The 24,397-nt window shown below is 45.3% G+C and overlaps 1 protein-coding gene across 3 annotated transcripts in view; it reads left to right on the top strand.

Annotated features, from left to right (window-relative positions):
* Positions 1-24,397, top strand: part of TMTC4 (transmembrane O-mannosyltransferase targeting cadherins 4) — a 62,383-nt gene that overhangs the window by 28,093 nt on the left and 9,893 nt on the right. For all 3 annotated transcript variants that reach the window (XM_057532816.1, XM_057532815.1, XM_057532814.1), the window contains 9 exons: positions 5,279-5,376; positions 8,268-8,360; positions 8,591-8,755; positions 10,011-10,213; positions 12,729-12,900; positions 12,989-13,120; positions 19,597-19,676; positions 19,852-19,959; positions 20,051-20,192. In XM_057532816.1, the coding sequence (XP_057388799.1) occupies positions 5,279-5,376; positions 8,268-8,360; positions 8,591-8,755; positions 10,011-10,213; positions 12,729-12,900; positions 12,989-13,120; positions 19,597-19,676; positions 19,852-19,959; positions 20,051-20,192 (1,193 nt within the window). The remainder of the gene's footprint in view (positions 1-5,278; positions 5,377-8,267; positions 8,361-8,590; positions 8,756-10,010; positions 10,214-12,728; positions 12,901-12,988; positions 13,121-19,596; positions 19,677-19,851; positions 19,960-20,050; positions 20,193-24,397) is intronic.

Consider the following 24,397-nt stretch of genomic DNA (forward strand, 5'->3'; position numbering starts at 1 on the left):
GAAAATCCTGGAAGTGGTTGGATGCAGACCCAGGACGACGTGTTACCAGAGGAAGGGCTAAGTGAACAAACGTACGCCAGGGTGGAGAGGACAAGCCTTACGCTGTCACCCTCCATCCGTCACCGTTGTATGTCAGAAGGCATGGGCGTACCCATGCTCTGGCGTGGTACATTGTGAGTGTCATCACCTCTGCTTTGCCAGCTGGACCCTTGTGCTCACCTGCTAAAACACGTGAGGCCTTTCTTGAAATCATATCCTAAAAGGAATTAACTAATACGTTAGCTTGGGTTATTTTGGCCTTTTTTTTTTTTTTTTTTTTTTTAAAGCCTTGGTGTCTATGAACACTTGTCTGCTAATGATTGCTACCAAATGCCCAAAGAAAATAATAAATTCCTGGGACTTGCCTGGCGGTCCAGTGGTTAAGACTCCGCGCTTCCAATGCAGGGAGTGCAGGTTCGATCCCTGATCGGGGAGCTAAGATCCCACATGCCAAGCGGCGAGGCCAAAAAATAATAATAAATTCCAATAAATATGTAAACACCCCAGCGCAGTCACGTCTAATGTAACAGGGCTCTGTTGTTGTGGCTCGTAACTGTGATCTCTTGGTGTTACATATAAAACGTAATTAATTTCTACAAGTGAAATTATCCATAGTTTGCTTGATGGAACTAAATGTTCCGATATACAGTGGTTTGCGATAAAGAGAACTTGGCTCCCAGGCACTGTGCCAGCTGGGCTGTTGGAGAGGCACTGCTCTAGGGCAGCAGGAGGTGGGGGGAGGCTGGCGTGGGCTCGCTCTAAGAAAGCGTGTTACGCGACCCAAAGTTAAAACCGAAATGGCTGTCATGGAAAGTGACACCCATCACTGACGTTCCTGAAGTCAAGGCCCCGTGGCCCCCTGCTGGCAACGTCTTGGAAGGGATTCCGGCCTTCCCATCACTGCAAGGGAGATTATAGGCACAACCTCCAAGAGCGCTCCAGCTATTCCTACACTGTGGTTCTGTGATTCGTCAGTTCCTTGCCACTTCTGGTAGATAATCAGGTGCTGCGGATTCTGGAGCTTGGAGGAGATGCTCCAAAGAACCAGGCCTGGTGCCCGGGATGCAACGGTGAGCAAGCTTCCCATCTAGGGTGTATGAACACAGATTGTGGGATGGGAACACAGATTCCCATCCTTGACCTTTAACATCAGAATCACCTGGGGGGCTGGTTCAAAGGCTTACAGCTGGGCTCCACCCTCGAGTTTCTGAGTCTGAGGTTCTGGGTGGGGCCTGAGAGTGTGCCTTTCTTACAAGATCTCAGGGCAGGTCCATGGACCACACGCTGTGAGTGGCACTGGTTTAGTGCAATGGTCTCAACTGGGCGTGATCCCCTCCCACCCCCCAGGACATCTGGCAAAGTCTGACATTTTTGCTCGTCACCACTGAGGGCCGGGAATGCTACTGGCATCTCATGGGTGGAAACAAGGGAGGCTCTAAACATCCTACGATGCAGAGAATTGACCCACCCAAATGTCAGCAGTGCCAAGGGTGAGAAACCCCATCTGGGGAAAATACAGAAAAATCAAGCATTTGCAATAAAGTGTGAGAAGAACGTAGTGATTGATTGTGCTGAGGGCAGTTTAGGTGCTACGCTGGGCCCAACTTAATCTCGGGGGTCAGTTAGGGGCACCGAGGTGTGTGAGACAGACCCTGCTCTTGGGCAGTCAGGTGTGCACACAGTAGGACCACTTGCTGTTGTTCTAACTGTGAATAAAGCCCAGTGAATTGGGAAGGGAGGCTGTCCAGGAGAGTGGGGGTGGGTCGCACAGCCTAAGTGACCTTTGGCAGCTGAATAAGACGGCAGGATTCTGCCGGGGACGTTCTAGCCTAAGAGAGTGGAATGTGCAAAGCCCAGTGAGCAGGTTGACCCGTGTACCTGGAATATAGACCCAGGGAACCCGGAGAGAGGCTGTGTCGCCCAGCAGCAAGGCCTTAAATGCCATTCTCAGCATTGAGACCCCTTTATCATGTCAGCAGCAGGAAGGATTGGAAAAGCTTACAGCAAGAGTGATCATTGTGTTTTATGGGACAGTGGATTCCAAATCAGTGAGGCTTTCTTGTTTGTTGATCATTTGGCCTGGTGAAAAGCCTTCTGGTGCCTCAACTATACAGCCAAATAAAACTTTTCTGTATTCTATTAATTCTGCCTGTTTGTACATTAAATTTGGAAATTTGACATACGGAGAGTCCCAAGAAAAGCTGAAAATGTCAGAAAATGTTGGCCTTTGTGTCCTTTTGCTTGACTTCCGAATCTCTCCAGCCATCATAGCCTGTTTGTGACTAGGACATTTTCCCCGCCAGCCTACTGGGCCCTTGGCAGCATGGGGTTCAGTCCTGTTCACAGTTTGTTGAGAGTCCAGGGGGCTCGGCTGGATGCAGACCCTCGATATGTTGAGAGGAGTCTCCACCCACACGTAGAAAGTTCAAGGCTAGCAGCACTTCCCAACCCAGACCCCACAGCTGTTTCAGGACAGGGAGCCGAGGACTTTCATCCTGGGGTTTTGCTGATGATTCTTACGTATTCACTTCACTCAGGATCTGCATCTCACACACACACACACACACACACACACACACACACACACACACACACACACACACACACACCCTAATTGCTGGTTTCTTGCTCAAGCAATTTAATGAGAACCAAGGTGCATCTTTTCACTGAATAACAAGCTTGGCACATTTTGGTGACAGGGTGACAGATCAGCCACCCCCTTGCATCAAAGCCCCATTGGAAGACCCTCTCTCTCAAACCTGGGGTGGTTTTGCTGATTCATGTGCAACAAACACTGAATGCTTTCTGGGGTCCCGGCACTATACCAAGTGATTTTTTTTAATGTGTAGTTTTTAGTATGGTTTTTAATACATGCACATAGTTAAGAAAATTTAGACAGTAGGAAACATTACCCGGTGAAAAGTAAGACTTCCTCCCTCTCCTACCTGAATTTTTCTTCTTAAAACTGTTCAGAAACTACTGTAGTTAGTTTCATGTGTGTTCTCCAGAGATATGTTTTGCATTTACAAGCATATATATGTAACTTTTAACACAAGTGGCCAGGTATTTCTATATATTTTTTCTCTCTCAAGTAGGGGATATATAGGTAATGTTGCCCCCATTTTATTGATGAAGTCACTGAGATGGTTAGTAAAAGTAACTTGCTCAAGGTTACTTGGTAAATGGCAGAGCTGGAATTTAGACCAGGAGTTCCGATTTTAAGCAGAGGTGACCCAAGATTGATGGGCACCTCCTCCAAGCAGGTTCACTTTGCCCTACCTCAAACTTAGGGGTGTTTTTAATTTTTATTTTATTTTTTACGTAATTTTTTAAATTGAAGTATAGTTGATTTACAATGTTGTGTTGATTTCTGCTGTACAGCAAAGTGATTCAGTTATACATATATATATATACATTCTTTTTTTTAATATTTTCCATTATGGTTTATCACGGGATATTGAATATAGTTCCCTGTGCTATACAGTAAGACCTTGTTGTTTATCCATCCTATATGTAAAAGCTTACATCTGCTCACCCCAGCCTCCCACTCTATCCCTCCCCCAACCTCCTCTCCCTTGGCAACCACCAGTCTGTTCTCTATGTCCATGATTCTGTTTCTTTTCATAGATAGGTTTATTTGTGTCATATTTTAGATTCCATATATAGGTGATAACATACGGTGTTTGTCTTCTCTCTTTTTTTTTTTTAATAAATTTATTTATTTATTTATTTTTGACTGCGTTGGGTCTTCGTTGCTGCACATGGGCTTTTCTCTAGTTGCGGCGAGCGGGGGCTACTCTTTGTTGCGGTGCGCGAGCTCATTGCAGTGGCTTCTCTTGTTGTGGAGCACGGGCTCTAGGCACGCGGGCTTCAGTAGTTGTGGCATGTGGGCTCAGTAGTTGTGGCTCACGGCTCTAGAGCACAGGCTCAGTAGTTGTGGCGCACAGGCTTAGTTGCTCCGCAGCATATGGGATCTTCCCGGACCAGGGCTCGAACCCGTGTCCCCTGCATTGGCAGGCAGATTCTTAACCACTGCGCCACCAGGGAAGTCCCATGGCTTTCTTTTTCTGACTTACTTCACTTAGTATGATAATCTCTGGGTCCATCCATGTTGCTGCAAATGGCATTATTTTGTTCTTTTTTATGGCTGAGTAATATTGTGTATATTACTCAATATACTGTGTATATTGTGTATATACATTGTGTATATATACCACATCTTCTTTATCCATTCATCTGTCAATGGACATTTAGCTTGTTTCCATGTCTTGGCTGTTGTGAATAGTGCTGCTATGAACATAGGGGTGCTAAACTTAGGTCTTTTTTAAATGTTTGTTCACCGTCTACCTCGATGAGGAGGTGAGGGTGTCACAAAGGAACAGAGAGGAGCATCACATATGCCCTTTCTTCTCCTCCTGAGCAGTTCAGCTCTGGCCCCCAACTTGCATCCACCAGCCACCCGCCGGTGGATAGCAGACCCTCCCTCCTCAGAAGTCCATTTAGGGACCATCAGTTATTACTGGAGCTCAGCCCCACCCAAGCTGCTTACTACAGCGGTCACATTTCTGGTGATGCTTTGGCGTCCCATTGATGCTTGAGTGTCCATGCATGTGGGCTCAGTGGTCCTGCATCCTGCATCCTTCAGAGCTATTCCACGACGGTAGCAGAGCAGACGTTCCTAAGCCACCAGGTGTTCAGGGAGCCCGGACTCCACCCGGAAGGGGTAGACACTCTCAGAGCGGTGCTGGACTCCAACCCCGGGAGTTGTCGAGATTCTCAGAGCAGATTGGGGATTCCCATCGCCCCCTGTTGTGACAGCAGCAGCGACTGCTGGGTCCTGTGCAACCGGATGCAGTGCATACACCCCCAGTGGGAGTTCTCGGCACGCCCGGTCAGAATGGGCTGTTAGGTGACTGGCCAGGTGGGAAGAAGGAACTTGCCCCCTGGGGACTCTGCCTTGAGATGTCTTTGTGGCCAGGGCTGCATTACAGTGCCTCCCCAAGGCTCTGGGCACCTGCTGGGGTCCCCTGAGCAGGGGATGTGTGTACCACGTAGAGGGTGCTGTCCAACCAGAAATGTGGGTCTACCACACTCACCCGCAGAGAAATGCTGTCCGAAGACCGAACTGCTTTTAAATTGTGGCTGTTGAAGGTGCATGCTTAGAATTTTAGTTCCAGGTGTTAGCAAGACTGAGCTATGTCGCATGACTTTTGTATTTGTCATTTCTCCTGATTGGCAGCTAACAAGGAGGGGACGCATTCCACGTTCTGGGTGTTGCTAAGTATCCTTCTGGGAGCAGTGGCCATGCTGTGCAAAGAGCAAGGGATCACTGTGCTGGTAAGACCCGAGGTGCCCTCGGGGCCTGTCTCCCTACACCCCCTTTCCCTCCCGTAAGGACATTTTGGGCTGCCCTGCCCCTGTGGCCTCCTCTACTGCACCCCGTTACCGGCCTTCGGTCCTACACCGTTCTGGACCAGTTAATTACCTGTGCTGTCATGCTCCTGGCGGTTTGCGTGGGAGTTGACTCTCTCCGTCGCCTCTCATTGGAGCTGGTGGACACGGAGCGGGGACAGTTCCTGAAGAGCGGTGAGTAGCCCTCTTGGAGAGGTCCTAGGGAAAAGAGAAGCAAGACTGCTGCGGCTTTTCTGGGGTGCTCTCATGTTTCGGCAGTCCTAAATACAGCAGTGTTCTGACCCCACCACTGGTCCCGATTTGCTCCTGGTCCCGATGAAACATGCATTGATGTGCATTATGTTATACCCAGCTTCACCCGGAAACGTCAGAGAGGAGAGTAGAGGGCTCTGAAGAGTCCAGGCATGCGCCCCCTGTGTCCGATCTAAGTTGAAGCCCCAAAAAGAGAGAGGCATTGAAATGCACTCTCCTTTTTCTCCATTCTAGCCAGTTTCCCACCTTACATTATTACAGGGAAACTGAGACATTAGGGATGTGCATGGACATAGAGAAATGGAAAACAGAGATGTGGGGTGCGTATGGCTCGTATCGGAAGCTGTGGGAAAGAAAGAGCGGTCCGAGCTCTTTGGGGTTTGACACCAGCCAAGGCAAAGATCAGTGGTTTTACTGGGCTTGGTCTGTAAGATTAAGGTTAGCCGGCTAGGAAATGGCATAGAATTACTGTGCAAAGATACTTGAATTTCATGAGTTATTTTTTAAAAGTTTGCTCTAAACCAGTGTTTCTCAACCTTGGCAGCACTGATATTTGGGGATGAATCATTCTTTCTTTGGGGCGTGTCCTGTGTATCATAGGCTATGTTCCTGGTCTCTACCCACTAGATGCCAGAAGGACACCCACCCTCAGTTGTGACAACCTAAAATGTCTCCAGACATTGCCAGACACCCCCTGGTGGGAGGGGGAGGACAAAATCAACCTGCGAGAAGCACCGCCGTAAACCCGTGCTTGTCTCAAAGTGTGGGTTTTGAGGGCCAGTAACAACTGCACCATCCGGGAAGGTGTTAGAAATTTACAGTCTCAGACCCCACCCCAGGCCTGCTGAATCAGAATCTCCCCTTAACAAGGCCCCCAGGTGACTCCTACGTCCATCCGTGTTTGAGAAGCACTAGAAAATTAGGTTGAATTTACATGAATAAAGATACGGTGAAATTGAGCAGCTTTCAAAAAAATCTGACTAGAATGTGGACATTTCGATGATGAATTTCAACGGGAAGGAGGAGGGAGTGCCAAACTCGTGTTTGGCTCAGTCCTCGTGACAACATGACCCCGTCATCCCTGGGTGACTGTCCTATAGCTCCCAAGCGGAAAAACAAGTGGTATAAGAAGACAGCACAGCTCAACAGGGAGCTTCTGCCTTCTAGAAAGTGGTTCAGACCCAGGCAGAAATGGCCCTCTGTGACCCACTAAAATCATTCATCGCATGGGTGGATAAAATCAGGATTCTGTGAAGTGATTAACCCAGCACTGGCCTGTGTATTGGATAATTAATGGCTCCCAGCATTTATGGGAGGGGGTTAAGTAGGGATGCCACCCTTGCTCTGAAAACCACAAATTACCACTGGCTTCTGATGATTTGTGATCTTCTTTGCCACGAAGCCCCATACTAAAAAGAGCCCCGTCATTGAGGGACAGCTTGAACCGTCTACGCAGTGTATGTTCTGACCGCTTTACCTGCTTCCGGCAGGGAGTTCGGCCACATGACGTTGCTTGCAGTGGCCACATTTGTAGGAAGTCCACTGCAGGGTAGAGAGTAGAGTCCAAGGCCAGATGAGCCTGCAGCCTGTGACCGTAAGTGTCATAGCTTCAAGAGCAGCCGTCCCCTGCTAGAAGGGAACTATCGTGATGCTACGGGAAGCTGTTAGCGTCAGTGGAGCTGCGGTATCACACCCCCAAGGGCCAGTGGCTCTACATCATCGGAGTTATTTGTCATCCCCCTAAAAGCTGTGGGCAGAGGTGGCTGTCCTCCACACAGTGGGGTCAGGCTGGCCGAGGCTCTGCCGTCTTCAGGGTGTGGTTTCCCGTGTCACTCTGAATATCTCCATCATCTCTGCCACAGCTGGACAGGAAACCGAGGGGGGCCGGGTGCCCCAGTCTGTGCCCGAACCTCCAAGATGGCACGTTACCACTTCTGCCCGCATCCCATAGGCTGGAACTCAGCCACGTGACCATGCTTTCCTGCAGGGCTGGCTGCGTGCCCGGCAGGAAGGGGGATCTAGCGGACCACCGGGAGTGTGAACCTGAGAGGTCTCCGGAGCCCCACCGGAGGCTCTACGTTCTGCTCCCACTCTTCCATGGCATTTGCCCAAATCAGGCAGCACCTGGGGTTCCTGAAGTGTAATTACTTACTTGGCTGGGTTTTCAAGGTTGATGACTGCCTTTATCTTCTTAGGCATGACCACTGCACAGGTGTTGGCTCTTACAACTAAGGGACTCTTTTATAGTAAAGAAAAAAATGGAAGAGGGGCCTCTGTAGAACTTCTCCTGGGAACCCCAAAGGTCTAGCTCTCCTGCATCATATAGTACTCTTACATGCAGACTAACAGGGATTTACTAGATAATAAATTTGATATAATACATGAGCTCATTTCATAGGAACGATAGGATTTTTTGGTTTTGTTTTTAGAGCTAAAGAGGTCATCTGCAATGATCTAATCCAGGACATTTCTTGTCTAGATTCAGCAATAAAATTGTGACGGATAATTGTTATCTAATCAGAGTTAGGCTGTCCCATTGCTGATTCCTTGCTTTGCTCTCTTAGGGTTTGAATGCCATCTTTGACATCTTGGTGATAGGCAAATTAAATGTTCTGGAAATGGTCCGGAAGGTACTACGTAAGGACAAATCATTAGAGGTGAGTATCTGCTTTTGTCTCCAGCCCAGATGTGGAAAATGTCAAGTACCAGCGGATTTAAAATGCCATTTTCAAAGTATTTCTTGCGACTTTGAATTCTAAAATAGCCAGCCCTTTAAAGCACGGTGTCAATGCGGTTCAGCCAGAACTTGCTGCACCTTTGTACCTGGCATGGCCACACTTTTATCTGAAAACTCTGTGACGTCAGGGGCCTTGCGGTGTCCTTTCAGAACGCTGGCATGCTGAGGACTGAGGGCCTCCTCTTCAGAATGAGTCTCCTGGCCTTGGGGGGAACAGGGGTGCTCTACGTGCGCTGGAAGATCATGGGCACCGGCCCGCCGGCCTTCACCGAGGTCGACAACCCTGCCTCCTTCGCCAGCAGCATGCTGGTCAGGGTGAGTCCTGAGTCTGCCCTCCGATGGGTCCTCTTCTTTGCCCACCAGATTCCCAGCTCTCCTCCTCCCTCCCTCCCCAGCACCCACAAAAGCTCCCATAATCAGAACACCTCCACATGTATTTCCTCTCACCGAGGATGTTCTAGGATGAAACCAGGTTTTTATTAGGGCATTGAGAAGGTATAAACCCTTTGTATTTCCTTTCTAAACAAAATTAAAGAGGAGTGGTTTAGAAAATGTCAGGTTTCTTGCCGGCCTCCTTAAATTGTCCCCTAACCCCATCACTTTCATTATAAAGGAAATTGACATGGCGGGGTTAAGATAAAATATAACCAGATTGGCAGTATCTTTTTTTTTTTTTTTTTTTTTGGCCACACCTCGCGGCTCGTGGGATCTTAGTTCCCCGACCAGGGATCAAACCCGTGCCCCCTGCAATGGAAACATGTAGTCCTGACCACCTCCTGTGGTCTCTTTAAAAGTCTATGGTGTCCAGACTTTCTTGTAAAGGTTTGCTTTTTCTGAAGGCAAGGGTATCTTAGCTGTGCTTTCAGAGACAGAAATCAAGGACCGTAGGACCCTATACTTATGTTGTCAGGCACATGGGTGACCCCTGGGCCTCAGATTTCCTGGGTCACAAACTTCGGGCATCAGTGAGTAATCAGGACATAGTGTCACCAGAAATATAACAAATGTATAGCAGAGTCTGGTGGCTTTGCTGTATTTTTTTTTTTTAATTTATTTTATTTTTGGCTGCGTTGGGTCTTCGTTGCTGCATGCAGGCTTTCTCTAGCTGCCGTGAACGGGGGCCACTCTTCGCTGCGGTGCACGGGCTTCTCATTGCGGGGCTTCTTATTGCGGAGCACAGACTTTAGGTGCACGGGCTCAGTAGTTGTGGCTTGCGGGTTCTACAGCGCAGGCTCAGTAGTTTTGGCGCACGGGCTTAGTTGCTCCGCGGCATGTGGGATCTTCCCAGACCAGGGCTCGAGCCCGTGTCCCCTGCATTGGCAGGCGGATTCTCAACCACTGCGCCACCAGGGAAGCCCTTTGCTGTATTTTTATCTATTAAAAATCTCAATGCATTTAGTAAACTGCAAACTACAGCCCGTGCCCAGTGTAGAACGTGGCAACATCTTATTTTATGCAGCTGCTCTCCTTGAGCAGAAACACATGGATGCCTCCAAAGTGAAGCTAGGATATATATATTTTTTTCCAAGTTCAGTATCAAATAAATGTTTGTTTTTCTTTCGACTGACAGGCCGTAAACTATAATTACTACTATTCCTTAAATGCCTGGTTGCTGCTGTGCCCCTGGTGGCTGTGTTTTGATTGGTCAATGGGCTGCATCCCCCTCATTAAGTCAGCCGGGGACTGGAGGGCAGTTGCTCTAGCAGCACTCTGGTTCTGCCTAATTGGCCTGATACGCCAAGCCCTGTGCTCTGAAGACAGCCACAAGAGACGGTAAGCGGCCCAGCTGAATTTTAACTTCCACACGGGGTGGAGTCAGAGCATTTTGCTAAATCCAGCACTGATCATCTTAACGATTTTGTGGAAGTAATATCTAAGGACCTTTATTTCAAATACATGTTTATGGCCAGGATGAGTTGTATCCGTTTGGAATCCATGGCTGGCTTCAACTAGTGGGGAGTGAACTTGGGGGGGGGGGTTTGCAGATGACTGCTTTCTCTCTCCCTCCCTCTTTCCCCGTGAAGCAGCATTTTGAGATCCTTTTCGCTGTAGGTGGTAAAGAGTAATTTATGGTCAGAACTGAGAGTGTAATTGATGTGTGTTGTGCCCATTATTTCACAATTCTGCTTCAGAAAACCCTAGTGGATGCTACAGTGATTCCTCCTCTTGTTATTTGGTACAAAATAAATTGCCACCCCAAAGAGCCTATTCTTTCTCACACCCCAGAAAAGGGAAAAAAAAGTTACTGAGAGAATAATTGGGAGAAAAACAAATGTGTGTTATGAGAAAGAAAACTATTTAAGATGATTTCCTTTAAGCGTAAGTGCTGATGGAATTAGATTAGTAATTTCTCAAAGTAAATTCAGTTTTAAGTTTTACCTGTGGCTTAAATTGGTACGTAATTCTAAAGGGCGACAAACCATAGTCCCAATCCACTATACACGTGCAATAGGATTTTTCTAGTACTGCAGGCACAGGGTCTGGGAAGGAGCCACCAAATTTGACCTGGCTTCATTTTTTTGTTTGTTTTTTAATTTTATTGAAGTATAGTTGAGTTACAATGTTATGTTAATTTCTGCTGTACAGCAAAGTGATTCAGTTATACATACATATTCTTTTTCATATTCTTTGCCATTATGGTTTATCGCAGGATATTGAATACAGTTCCCTGTGCTGTACAGTAGGACCTTGTTGTTTGACCTTGCTTCTTAATTCATCCTCTTACATCTGTGGGAGATTGGGAATGATTGCCTACTTCCAAAAGTGTTCGTTGCTCTTGGCTTTCTTTTTACTTGACTGAAATTTATGCCATAGCACCCGAAAATGGTATTAGTTTATTTCAGATTTCATGAAGTTTAAACCAGTTAAGTAGCATTACTTCTGTTAAGTTTGGCGGGGAGGGGGGACTAAATTGCTCTAATTGGGACCAATATCCATTGAGCTATTCAACGCCTACACAGTTTAAGGTATAGTTAAGAGCAGGTGCATTCATAGGCCTCGCAAAGTAATCATTCTAACTTTATTCATATGAATTTTGTGACTTGTAAGTTTCTTCCTTGTTGGAAGCCATCCAGACGCTGCAACGCCATGACAAGGTCATGGGGCGCTCCAGTGCGGAACTGCAAGGCGGAACTGCACGTGGAAGGTGGACTACACTCCCGATAAAAGCAATACTTATAATTTCTATATATATAAATTTAAGTGTGGCAGGATTTGCCCCAAGGAAAAATCTTAGATTTCCTAGATGAAGAAAAAGTACCCTGAGTCCCCCTTTGAGTACTGTATGGCAAGGCCCGGTGCCTAAAGAGGGACATTGGGAAACAGTGACTAGATCTGGACGTAGGGAAATGTTTCTTTGGAAAACACCATCCTCCCTAGAGATATGGCCATATGCGGGTGTTTATGATGATAATAATAATTTGTGGTTCAATATTAATGGCAGTTTAATGATATTTGATCAATTAACTGGTGAACAGTTATGTTCTAGATTAGGGACAAATAGAAATGATTTGGAAAGTTATTCTTTAATAGATTATTGGGATCCTAATATTGTTTGTTGCTATATTAAATTGCCTTTGAGTAGCAATATTCAAAATAGAAATTGTAAAATATATTTTAGATATTTTAATGGCATTATAAAAAAGAAATATCCAGGTAGGAAAAGCTATGTGGGGGCTGGGGATATATAGACTATAAGGATATATTTAGACTTAGGTGTTAAGGTTGGTTAACCACCAAGAATAATTCTTAGAACATGTACTGTACGTAATGGTAACCTTGGAATTTATCTTATGAGAAAATCTAGAAACTAAAAGGTATGGTTTACGTAATCTTTTAAGGAAATTTTTGTGGGTTCAAAATGATTCATTCTTTCGACTCAAAACAATAGTATTACAATGTATGTTAATGATTTATGTAATTCTACTGTAATCTATATATGAGTATATGAAATAAAGAAAGCACGAGATGGTGCTATTTTTACTTGGCTGAGTCCACGAGTCTCAGTCTTCTTCCTGTTGTTCATCGCCGACGCTGTCCATCCTTTTGGGGTATCCTGGATCCTGTTGGAGCTGGACTCCGACACATCCTTATGCTTGACGCGAAGTGCCTTAGGAAGATTTTTATATCTTATTCCTAATGCTGCCTGGTTAGACCCTCTCTACTGATGCCATTTCTCAGTTGCTGGCATGAAAAAAAAGAGGGGGGGGCCTTTATCGTGAATTTAATGTTAAGGAGGACATTTTTCTTGAACAGTCTAGAAGTAACCATTTTAATTCTCATCTTCCAGGATCCTCACACTGGGCCTGGGATTTCTCATCATCCCCTTTCTTCCCGCGAGTAACCTGTTCTTCCGAGTGGGCTTCGTGGTGGCAGAGAGGGTCCTGTACCTCCCCAGCGCTGGGTACTGCATGCTGCTGACGTTCGGATTTGGAGTTCTCAGTAAACATACTAAGAAAAAGGTATCGGCCCAGAGCGGCAGTGCCATTCCTGACCAAGACGATGGCTGGATTTTACTAATGACATTTCCCTTGTCCCTCTCTTCTTAAGAAACTGATTGCTGCTTTCGTCCTGGGGATTTTATTCATAAACACGCTGAGATGCGTGATTCGCAGCGGCGCGTGGCGGAGTGAGGAACAGCTCTTCAGAAGCGCCCTGTCTGTGTGTCCTCTCAATGCCAAGGTATGTGGGCTGCCATGTTTTAAGTTCGACAGCTGAGTAAGGAGAATGTTTACCTTCACACGGAATCCGGCATATGACCTTGATCATATACTTGGGGTTTTTCTTTTTTTTTTTTTTTTTTTTTAATGATTTTGACAAAATTTATTAAAATTGCACTTAGCCAAAATAATACAAAAGAAATCATTAAAACCAGACACTGTCAGTGAAACAGCAGATTACCTAAACAAGTTTTTACTCATCTTCCAGTTGGTCCAAATCATGGATTAAAGTGGTGGCAGGGAAGGTAACTCCACATATCTAGTCTGGGGTCCGGGGAGGCCCACAGTCGAACCATCTATAGCACACTTTTCAAAACACGTGCTCTGGCCTCCTGAAAGCTATAACTGGAAGATGATAATACCTGTGAGTGGACAGCAGTTCAGTTCAGGAAGTTTAAAGGACCCTGTGGGGTGTTCAGTAGCACACATTTCTATCACCTGTGGCTTCTCTACTTGGGATTCTTTTTGCCAGATTAGGTAAAAATAAATGTACAGACTTTAAAATTGGCAGTGTTTTTGTTGACACAGTCTGGTACAAGTTTGTTTCACTTGTATCCTTGATGAATTCAGTCTCTTCACTTACCCAGCTGCGCCTCTTTGGGCAGAGGGGCGGGGGGATTGGCGGGGGAGGGACACGGGACGACAATGCCTATCTCCTGGGTTTGTTGTGAGGCTTTAATGAAATGTGGCCTCTGGAGTGCCCTGACATGGTACTTAGAACATAGTAGGTGATCCAGAAATGTTTGCTTTCATAGGCTCCTTTTAGTTTTGGTTGTCCCATTAAATGAAAAGAAGGGAATGATATTTGCTCAAAATGGGAGGCCAAGGAGTTAGGTTAGAAGAATTCTGTTAGGATAGATCATTATTATTATTAAATAACAGTCCCGTTCTCCTTCGGCGTCATCAGAATTGGAGCTTCCTAGGATGCTTAATTGTGATGGGGGAGTGGGGGGGGAGGATAAGAACTCCATGGAATTCTGTCTCATTTCCACATTCTATCTTTAAGAGAAAAACGGTGATTTCAGGCAAAATTATATGAAGAAATCTAATGAATAGTTGATGTCTTATTGTGACCGTGGAGTGAGGGATAGTATAAAAGGTGCTGACTCCTTGTTTGTCTTTTCTTTGATTTAAAGAAAACCTTGTTCGTGTTTTATAGTTAGAGGCTGAGATAAAAGAGTGAATTATTTCAAGCTTTTATTGTTAATTTGATTTGCTGACCTAGCCATTTATTTTATGCTATTAAAAATAAATTGCCTGTGATTTAATTTCATAATGTTAATAGATTTGCTTTATTTTTACTTTTCTGTTTGAATGGCAGTAATTACCCCTTCTATTTATATAGTTCTTCCCCAGAAGGAACTCAGATTTCTTTGTAGAGGCTCTATCATTAATCTCCATTATCCTCCCTCGAAGGTTGTCACAGAGAGGTTATTTTCTTTAATTTTCCGAATGAAAAAGGCATGGAAAGATGGAGCTGACTTCATCTAAGTTAGTAACTTAGGTGGTAGATAGAGGCCTGGGATAGTGCTGTGCCCAGGTCACCCTAGTAAATGAGGGGGGATGGGGACATATGTGATGTTTGAGCCTGTACGTCTGCCTTATGATTTCATATGTCATAGGCTAGAGAACACAGGGGTTGTGCAGATGGTCATGCACATAATCATATGTCTGTGTGTGTGGTTTTCTCTTTTAAATTTACGACGTACCTACAAGACCTCCTCTTCAGAATGGGCCCAGTAGCGATAATAAGCCTTTCCAAGAACGTTTTTCAGCAGTGCCATTCAGTATGAGCAGGATAGGTTTCTCTCTCTTTGTTTTTTACTTTCCACTATAAACGGAAGTATAATAAAGTTCTCTTTACTTCCTTTTTCGGGAGGGGGGGAGCTAGGTTGATTTCAGGGAAGAGATCTCATTTAGAAAGACACTGGTTTCCTTCAACTCTGTTGCAGGAGATACATTTTCTGCACTCATTTCCACTTTACATTCACTGACTATTAAGTAAGCAATTGGCACCTGGCTGTCAGTTAGGCCCAGATTTACAAATGAGACTCAGTGCTGTGCCTGGTCTGCATTTGAATTATACCCACAGTGCCTTGCATATGGTAGGAACTCGGTATTAGTGACTGAACTGAGACAATAGAAATTAAATTCCTACTATGGATGAGACACCAAGTATCTGATTGTATTTGCAGCCATTCTTAGTTTTTGAGGCTTGAAAGTGTGCGACAGTTTGTATCAACCCTGGGATGCAAGTCTAAATTCTTTTAACAATGAAAGGGATCATATACTACAATGATCATATACCACATCCTTTCCTTAAGGATGAGCCAGGATGGGTTATAGGATTTTGATGTGTTTAAAACATTTTAAGTTTAACATGAAGTTTTAACAGGAAGTTTGAAACAAACTGGTTTCAGCGTTGCGGTTGAATGTACCTCCTTCCCTCATGGATGCTTTCACTTCGTTTGCATTTACATATCCTTGGGTTGCAACGGTGGGTTTTCTCTGTGGCTTCTGTGCTGGTTCGTTGGTTGCCTCAGCATATGAATCACAAAGGCAGGAGGGAAAGTTCAAGGATAAGTAGGCTTTTTCAATCCTTTACATTCCCGGGAAACAAAAATCACTCATTCTTTAAACTCTATTTTAGGTAAACTGTTTCGTAGGGGTTTGCTTTGGTTTTTCACAATGGGTTATCGAGGCAGCTGTTTTCTATTCAAACACTTCCCTCCGTGTCACCCATAGGATAAGGCTGGCCTCTGGGTAAACCTGTTTACCAGTCTTAATTATGGACAGCTTGTCTTCTAGGGGGCTATCCAATTTTTAACTAGTTCCATTGAATTCACTGCAGTCTGATTTTGCAAAGCAACCCTCCGCCCTCCCCTGATCTCCTGGTCGGTGGCGTCGGGTCTAACAGAACAGCGGCTCTACTGCAGAGGGCAGTTCAGCTCTTTGTCTGAGCTTTTTATTGAGAAAACAGAATTTCCCCGTAACAAAGGAAAGCAGCAGGAGCTCAGGGGCGGAAGAGGCAGGAGCTGTGTTGAAGTCTGCGTAGAAGCTGTGTTTGTATTCTGGGGACCACAGGCACATACGTCCTCACTCACAGGTTGGATTCTCCAGGTTCGGTCCCTTTGTGTGTGGGGCGTGAGGGAGTGGGTAAACACTTCCAGACTGGGGCTGGGGGAGGCACAAAATCAACCCACTTAGAGCCCACTTTTCAAAACCCACGATCGAGCCATAGCATTAACTAGTCTCCTGCAAGCTATAACATAAAGACGGTAACACCTACAGATGGACAATAATTTGGTTTAGGAAGTTTAAATTATACAGGGTGTGCTGCGCAATATTATACATTTCTATCGCCTGTGATTTCCCCGTTTGTGATTCCTTTTGTCCGATGAGGTAAAAATAGATGTATAGACTTTAAAATTGATAGTTAAAAAACAAATCTTGGGCTTCTCTGGTGGCACAGTGGATAAGAATCCGCCTGCCAATGCAGTGGACACGGTGGGGTTCGAGCCCTGGTCCAGGAAGATCTCACATGCCACGGAGCAGCTAAGCCTGTGCGCCACAACTCCTGAGCCTGCACTCTAGAGCCTGCGAGCCATGACTACTGAGCCCACGTGCCACAACTACTGAAGCCATTGCATCTAGAGCCTGTGCTCTGCAATAAGAGAAGCCTGCACACTGCAACAGAGTAGCCCCCACTCGCTGCAACTAGAGAAAGCCCGGGCGCTGCAACTAGAGAAAGCCCGGGCGCAGCAACAAGGACCCAACGCAGCCAAAAATAAATAAATACATTTATTTTTTAAAAAAATCTCTGTTCCATATGTGCTTAAAGAATGTCGCAGTGCTCTATACCCTTCCAGAAATATCAGTAGTTTTGAAGACGTGCTATCACTGTAGGTTAAGATTGATAAGGCAGGATGTGATTATTCTTTTAAAAGGGGTTTTGAATGTTCAGATATAATGCTACTTGATTGTGCTCAAATCATTATTGTGATTCACCATGTGTCGGTCTGCTAGGGCTGCCGCAACAAAACACAATGGACTGGCTGACTTAAACAACAGAGTTTTATTTTCTCCCAGCTCTGGAGGCCAGAAGTCCAGGGTCAAGGTGTCAGAAGAGCTGGTTTCTCCTGAGGCCTCTCTCCTTGGCTTGCAGATGGCCACCTTCTTGCTATGTCCTCACACGGCCTTTCATCTGTGTGCAGGCATCTCTGGTGTTCTCTGTGTGTCCAAATTTCCTTCTCTTACAAGGCCATCAGTCAGATTGGATCAGGGCCCCGAAGAGCCTCATTTCAACTTAATGACCTCTTTAAAGACCTCCATCTTTCGATACAGTCACATTCTGGGGTGCTGGGGTCTAGGACTTCAACATATGAATTTTGGGGTCACAATGCAGCCCTTAACACCCAAAAGAAACATTATTTTACCTTAAAAAAATAATAGATGGGGTAAATGAGTGGGTCTAGAAATTGTCTTGAGCAACCCGGCCCCATTTTCACCCAGCACCTTGATAAATGGGTGTGATATAGTGAGAAGAAACACAGGCTTTGGAGCCTGGGTTCAAATCTAGTACCACAACCTAGGGCAAGACACTTAATGATGCCAAAGCGGTCCCTCAGTACCTGCCAGCCGCTGCTGTTAGTTATTATTAGTCACCCTGCACACACCCAACTGAATGAATTTCTGTAGCATCATCTCCTCTGAGATTGCTGTTGGCCTTGACACTGTAAGCCTCCAAGAGGAGCTTGATGATTGGTAAATACTTCTGGTAATAGTCCTCATGAGTCCGTGCAGTTCTGCTGCCCTGGGCTCTTTGCTGCCTCAGTGTTCCTCAGATCCCCCCACTTCTTCACCACCACCCGGCTCCGTCCGCCATCCTCGCTCTTGGGGCCGCAGCTACAGGCTCTCCCTGGACCCCCAGCACTGGCTTTTTCCTGACTCACGTGAGTTTCCCAGTGTGACTTACTTTACATAAACCTAAATCTGATTCTGACCCTCTGCCACCCTCCTACCCCTGGCTTTTGTTATGGGTTGAATTGTGCCCCCCACCCCCCGCCGCCAAGATGTGTTCAAGTCCTAAGCCCTGTTTATTTGGGAAGGGGGGTCCTTGCAGATGTCATTCAGATGTAAGTCAAGATGAGGTTATACTGGAATAGGGCGGACCCTTAATCTACTATGACTGGTGTCCTTGTAAGAGAAAGCAGAGACACGGACACACAGCGGGGAGAGGGCCACGCGAAGACAGAGGCAGAGATTTGAGTGCTGCAGCCGCAGAGCAAGGTACACCAAGGATGGCCAGCCACGGTCGGAAGATGAGAGAAGCGTGGAAGTTTTCCTCTGAGCCTCCAGTGGGAACCAGCCTTGCTGCTGCTAATTTCTGCCTCCAGAACTACGGCGGAATACGTTTCTGTTGTCTCTAAGCCCTCAGCTTGTGGTCCTTTGTTACCGCAGCCCTAGGAAACTCAGGCACTTGCAGACCCCGCACTGGCCTCCCACTTCTCTTGGGGCAAAGACTAAACGGGACCCAACGCCTCTCGGGGTTCCCTGTGTAGCCTGGTCTCCCCTGCGCTCTGCGCTCAGCGACGCCGGGCTGCCTGTAGCTGCTCCACCAAACGTAGCAGGCTTCCTCTAGGCCAGGGACCCTGCCCCTTGCTGCTCCACCTGGGACGCTCGCTCCACTGCAGCCCCTTTACCGGGTGATCCCCATTCCGGTCTCTGCTGGAAAGCCCTTTATAGGACAGCCTTCCTGACGCTCAACCAGGTGCCGTCCTCAGACTCACCTTCCTCCAGAGCCCCGGCCCCTTCGAGTGACACATTTACTAATGAGGGCATTTGACTCCCATCCAGGGCTCAGGAGGCAGGGGTCTGAATGGTTTGCCCACCATTGTATCTGTAGCTGCCGACATGGTGCCTGGGATGCAGTCATTACCTAAAGGAATGAGGGGGGGAGAATTTGATTAGTGTAAAGTGGAATGATAGTATTGCTACAGAAGAAAGGTGTCATACAAGAAAGTGCTGTATTTGTTTAAAGTACAGAATCGTCATTGTTTCCTCACATGCACGTGTGGTTGGACTTTGCCACTCAGCCCTAGTGGGTGCAGGTGTGTGAGAAGGAGGGCGAGTCAGGGTTTCACAGTAAAACCAGCCCAGCTTCCTAACTTTCCAGTTTTCTCTGTTGAGTTCTTTAGTCAATATCCTGCTGTCACACTTTAGTGTCACCTCCCTTCCCTCGAATCTTTTCTTACAGGGCAGGGCACTAGAGCACCAGCAAGCTCGGCCCAGCCTCTGTAGGGGTTTAGCTAAAGTTCTGGTAGGGGCTTGTTTTTTAATACCATTATCTTTTGCTTTCATTTAGAAGGTATGCTAGGCGTCCCAGCTCTGAACAAAGAAGTCTGGCAGCTGGTGGCCAATTTTTCCCTCTCTTTTCAGGTTCACTACAATGTGGGCAAAAACCTGGCTGATAAAGGCAATCAGACAGCTGCCATTAGATACTACCGGGAAGCTGTGAGGTACTGCAAGCGTCCTGTCTCACAGAAGAAATGCCGTCTTTACAGTACACGTGTCTTATTTTAACTTTCTAGCGTTGAAAACCTGTCCCCATGAGGACCCCAACTTTAAGATAAATTTGCCAACTCCTGAGAGTTTAGTGAAGACTACAGGCTTGGTTTCTCTCTCCACTTTCAGATTAAATCCGAAGTACGTTCATGCCATGAATAATCTGGGAAATATCTTAAAAGAAAGGAATGAGCTCCAGGAAGCAGAGGAGCTGCTGTCTTTGGCTGTACAGATACAGTAAGCGTTGTTTCATAATCACGCTCATGGCATGAAAATGCGCTCCGGCGTTCTGGGAGCTCAGCCTTTCCTTTCCTTGTTTATCTTCCAGGCCAGACTTCGCTGCCGCGTGGATGAATTTAGGCATCGTGCAGAACAGCCTGAAACGGTTCCAGGCTGCCGAGCAAAGTTACCGGACGGCGATCAAGCACAGGAGGAAATACCCAGATTGTTACTACAACCTCGGGCGTTTGGTAAGCACGTGGTGCCCTGTGGCTGCGGGAGAAAAGCTTGGTTTTGTTTCCTTCTTTATAATAAAGTGAGAAGAGCAACACCCATTCTAACCCTCTACAGCTTATGAAGTGCTTGCACATACTTTTATCTCAGTTGAAGGTAGCTATTTGATTTCCTCCTATGTAGTTTTTTTTAGCTCTAATTAGAGAGCAAGCCGACTTGAATTAGCCAAGTTTAAGAGATCATAAAGGCAACAGGTTAAACTAAGGAATAAATTACAATTTTTAAAGTCCCTTTGTGCCCTCTAAAACAGTATTCCAAGGGGTTACTTCCTGATAAACATTGGTCTCTCTGTTTTTAAAACACCAATTGAATAAAAACTGAAATTTAAAAAAAGCAAACCCATAATGTGACTTCTGAGCTTTCCTCTTCTGCTGCCTCAAGGGACTGTTCCTGCATTTTTACAGGTAACTATCCCCCCATAAAAGAAAGCTCAGGAGCCCACAAAAGGACTTTGAGATTATTCAATGGAAATAGAACATAATGTATTCCGTAGAGACTTTCTCTTTTTGGTCACTAACAGGATATTTATAAAGCTGTTATTGCTCTTGACTCTTTTTTTTAAAATATAGTTTCTTTCTTCAAATAAATAATACAGCAGTAGCTCATACGGTAAGTTCAATAATCTTAAAATCTGAAAGCATGGGGCTTCCCCGGTGGCACAGTGGTTAAAAATCCACCTGCCAGTGCAGGGGACATGGATTCGAGCCCTGGTCCGGGAAGATCCCACATGCTGCAGAGCAACTAAGCCCGTGTGCCACAACTACTGAGCCCACGTGCCACAACTACTGAAGCCCATGCGCCTAGAGCCCATGCTCTGCAACAAGAGAAGCCACCGCAATGAGAAGCCTGCGCACCACAACGAAGAGTAGCCCCGCTCGCTGCAACTAGAGAAAGCCCGTGGGCAGCAACAGAGACCCAACGCAGCCAAAAATAAAATTAATTAATTAATTTAAAAAAAAAATCTGAAAGCATATATTGCTAATGATAATGAAATAGATTTTGTCATCATTTCTGAAAGGCCTCCATGAGGACGCACAGCTTAATTATTAAAGCTCTTGCTTTCCTTAATAAAGAAAATAAGCGCACACCCAAAAAATGGTAGTTCTGTGAGGTGATGGAGGTGGTAACGAGAAAAACAGTTTATTAACATGTGCAGCGGGCAGACAAGTGGGGTAACTCAAAGGGATGGTTAGAACTTGGGCTTATGTAGCATCTTAGCAGAGAACTATACATTTGTAGAGAAATGACAAGACAAAGAAAGAGGTTTCAGGCTTCCAAGCTGACGAACTGTGGGAAGGTAAATATATGGGGGAAACCTCACATATATAATGAAGTGAGGTGTGTTTGTGTAGGTTCGTCTTCTCCATAGCCATAAAACTTCCCTAGGAGGGGAGGCCATCCTCCTTTCTCAGAAGTTTCTGCTTTTAGTCAGATCAGGGAAGCTCCAGGAAAGCTGCTTTCTGCATCTGTTGACTCTCAAATGCCTTCAGTGCAATCGTCTTTATGCCAAAATGGTATATTTGGGGTGGCATGTTTGGGTCCTCTATCTTGTTTTCTTGGAGTAGGGGAGAGACAGTAAAACTCCACTGTAATAATATCAGTAGAGACCAGAAAATCCAGTCACACACAGAGCAGGGTGGGTCCCTGCAAAGTTAATGAAGTGAGAATGGGGTCTGGGAACAAATTGGGTATTATCCAAATACTTGCATTGGTGGTTATTGCAGGGATTACTGTTTCTATTTACTGTGTCTACACTAGGACTTGCATGACATATTATACTTGAGATCCACACAAATTCTTCTTTCATTCTTTTTTTTCAATTTTTTTGGAGGCAGCTCTTTTTTCAGGGTATTGTTTGTGAAGTGAGTGTATCTGCCTGGAGCCCTCAGTTATACTTTAAAGCTCTAATACTTAGCGGTCTTCTTCCTTCGCCCAGTAGCTGCCTGTCACTGCAATTCCTTGGGGTTTGGAAAATTGAGAATTAATGCTAAATGAGCCAAGTTACGTCCAAAGAAAGGAAGATAGAATGCAAAATAGAGGATTTTAACATGTGCTCCAGGCCCTGGAACTCATCCCCACTCTCACTTAGAAGATCATCTGTAGTATTGACTATATTGAGACCTTGTACTGTTCTCTGTGTACTGTTTACTAATTATGCTACTGTGAAGTAATCTTTCTGTGTTCCCTCCTGCCAACTGTTCTTGCTTATTTAAAGATTTTGCTCTCCTTTGTTGTTCAATTATCCAGCTTTTGCCTGCTTGACAGCTTAAAAGCATTAAGAGCTTAATCTTTAACAGCTCAACCAGTATATTTTTATATCGGCAAATAATAGGAACTTAATAACTGAAGAGTTTCTTTTTTGAAAAAATCTTCCTTAGTCACTCTTCAGTAGTGGGAGACAGAAATGTGTTTTGATTTCTGGATACAGGAAAGAAGGGACTATAATGAACTTCTCTTGTGACGTAGGAAATTGGGAAGAGCTGGATTATTTGGGACACATTACTGACATTAGAAAATTATGGTAATAGTGACTGGAGACAGTTCATTTTGCAAGGACTAATTGCATCAGGCAGGATCCATTCAGGAAAACCAAAACCATGCTAAGTATGTTTTTTTAAAATAATCTCTTTTTTAATATTTATTTGTTTATTTATTTTGGTTGCGCTGGGTCTTAGTTGTGGCATGCGGGATCTTTAGTTGCGGCATGCAAATTCTTAGTTGCAGCATGCATGCATGCGGGATCTAGTTCCCCAACCAGTGATCGAACCCCGGCCCCCTGAATTGGGAGCACAGAGTCTTACCCACTGGACCACCAGGGAAGTCCCCGTGCTAAGTATTTTAAATAGAGAAGATTCAGTACAAGGAATGGGTTAGACAGTTGTTGGAAGAACACACATGGAAAGGTGACATTAACTCAGAGAGTAAAAGGAAACCCTGTAGGGTTAGGGGAACAAATGGAACGAAGTGATGCCACCAGAATTTAAGAGCTCAGAGAAGGCACCACATCTCAGGAGCTACCATCACCTCAAGGCTGAGATTGTGACAGAAGGACCACAGTCCAGCCCTGGGACTGTGGAGGGAGGGGACATGGCCACTGTAGAGGCACTGCCAAGGACAAGGAAAGAGAGAGCGAGAATGGGGGGAAAGCGCTACTCCCTCTTCCAACTATCTGATCATCACCTGTGACTTCTATTGGCAGAGAGACTTAACGGGCCAAGTAGCAAAGCACCATGGGAAATGTAGTTTGCAGAGCATAGAAGGATGAGCATAGGACTAATAGGTAAATAACATGCTTATTACCTATCCACTTTCAGAATGGGTAGTTCTTGCTAAATCACCATTTTTCTCTGTTTCCCTTAAAGTGCTTGTTCACTTTGTATAGATGGTATAAAAGGTAAAGTTCAAGGCAAAATAGAAGTAAGTGTTACCGGGTTCAGGCTGGTGTTGTTCTTCAATAAATAGTAATGAAAAATAATAATAAATAATAAAATATGTAAAGAATGTTTTTGTTGTGTAAACGAAGTTATGTTGGTTTTCCTGGGTGCCTTTGAAAGAATGTCACCACAGATCGTGTCCACGTGACTCAAATGCCTGTCACTTGCTGGAGAGAACTGGCTGAGAAATCAATGGAACATTAAATATAAAGAGACAATTAAATGTTGGTATAATTAGGCATCCTAAATTATTTTAAGTCTTTGAACTTTACATATTTCCTCATTTAAGGGCTAAAATATTGTAACTTGAGTTTCTGAGTCTCATGGGAAATTCCGACATCTTTAGCAAATGGATATTCACAAATGTTTCCGTAATTCCTTAAACCTTTCTTTTTCTTGCGTACTGTGCCACCTGTTTGCTGTGTGTGGGGTCATGGGGCAAGTCACAATATTTCTGTTGTCTAATGAAAAGACAGACTTGACAGTAAATAAGGAAATAGCCTTAAACTCTGATAAATTGTAATCGTGTGTACTTTTTTGCAGAGTTAAGGGAACTTAACTCAGATGAGTTAAGTTCAGATGAGATGTGCATTTGAACTGAGTTAAAGAGGGCAAGAGGGTCACCTGTTAAACAATCCATCACTTTCCCCCTCTGCATGCTTTTATTAAATATGCAGATTGACAGCCAGCCATTTCATATTCTGTTATCGATGTTAACATTCCCTCTC

The sequence above is a fragment of the Balaenoptera acutorostrata genome, chromosome 18 (genome assembly GCF_949987535.1).
Source record: "Balaenoptera acutorostrata chromosome 18, mBalAcu1.1, whole genome shotgun sequence".
Classification (NCBI taxonomy): Eukaryota; Metazoa; Chordata; class Mammalia; order Artiodactyla; family Balaenopteridae; genus Balaenoptera; species Balaenoptera acutorostrata.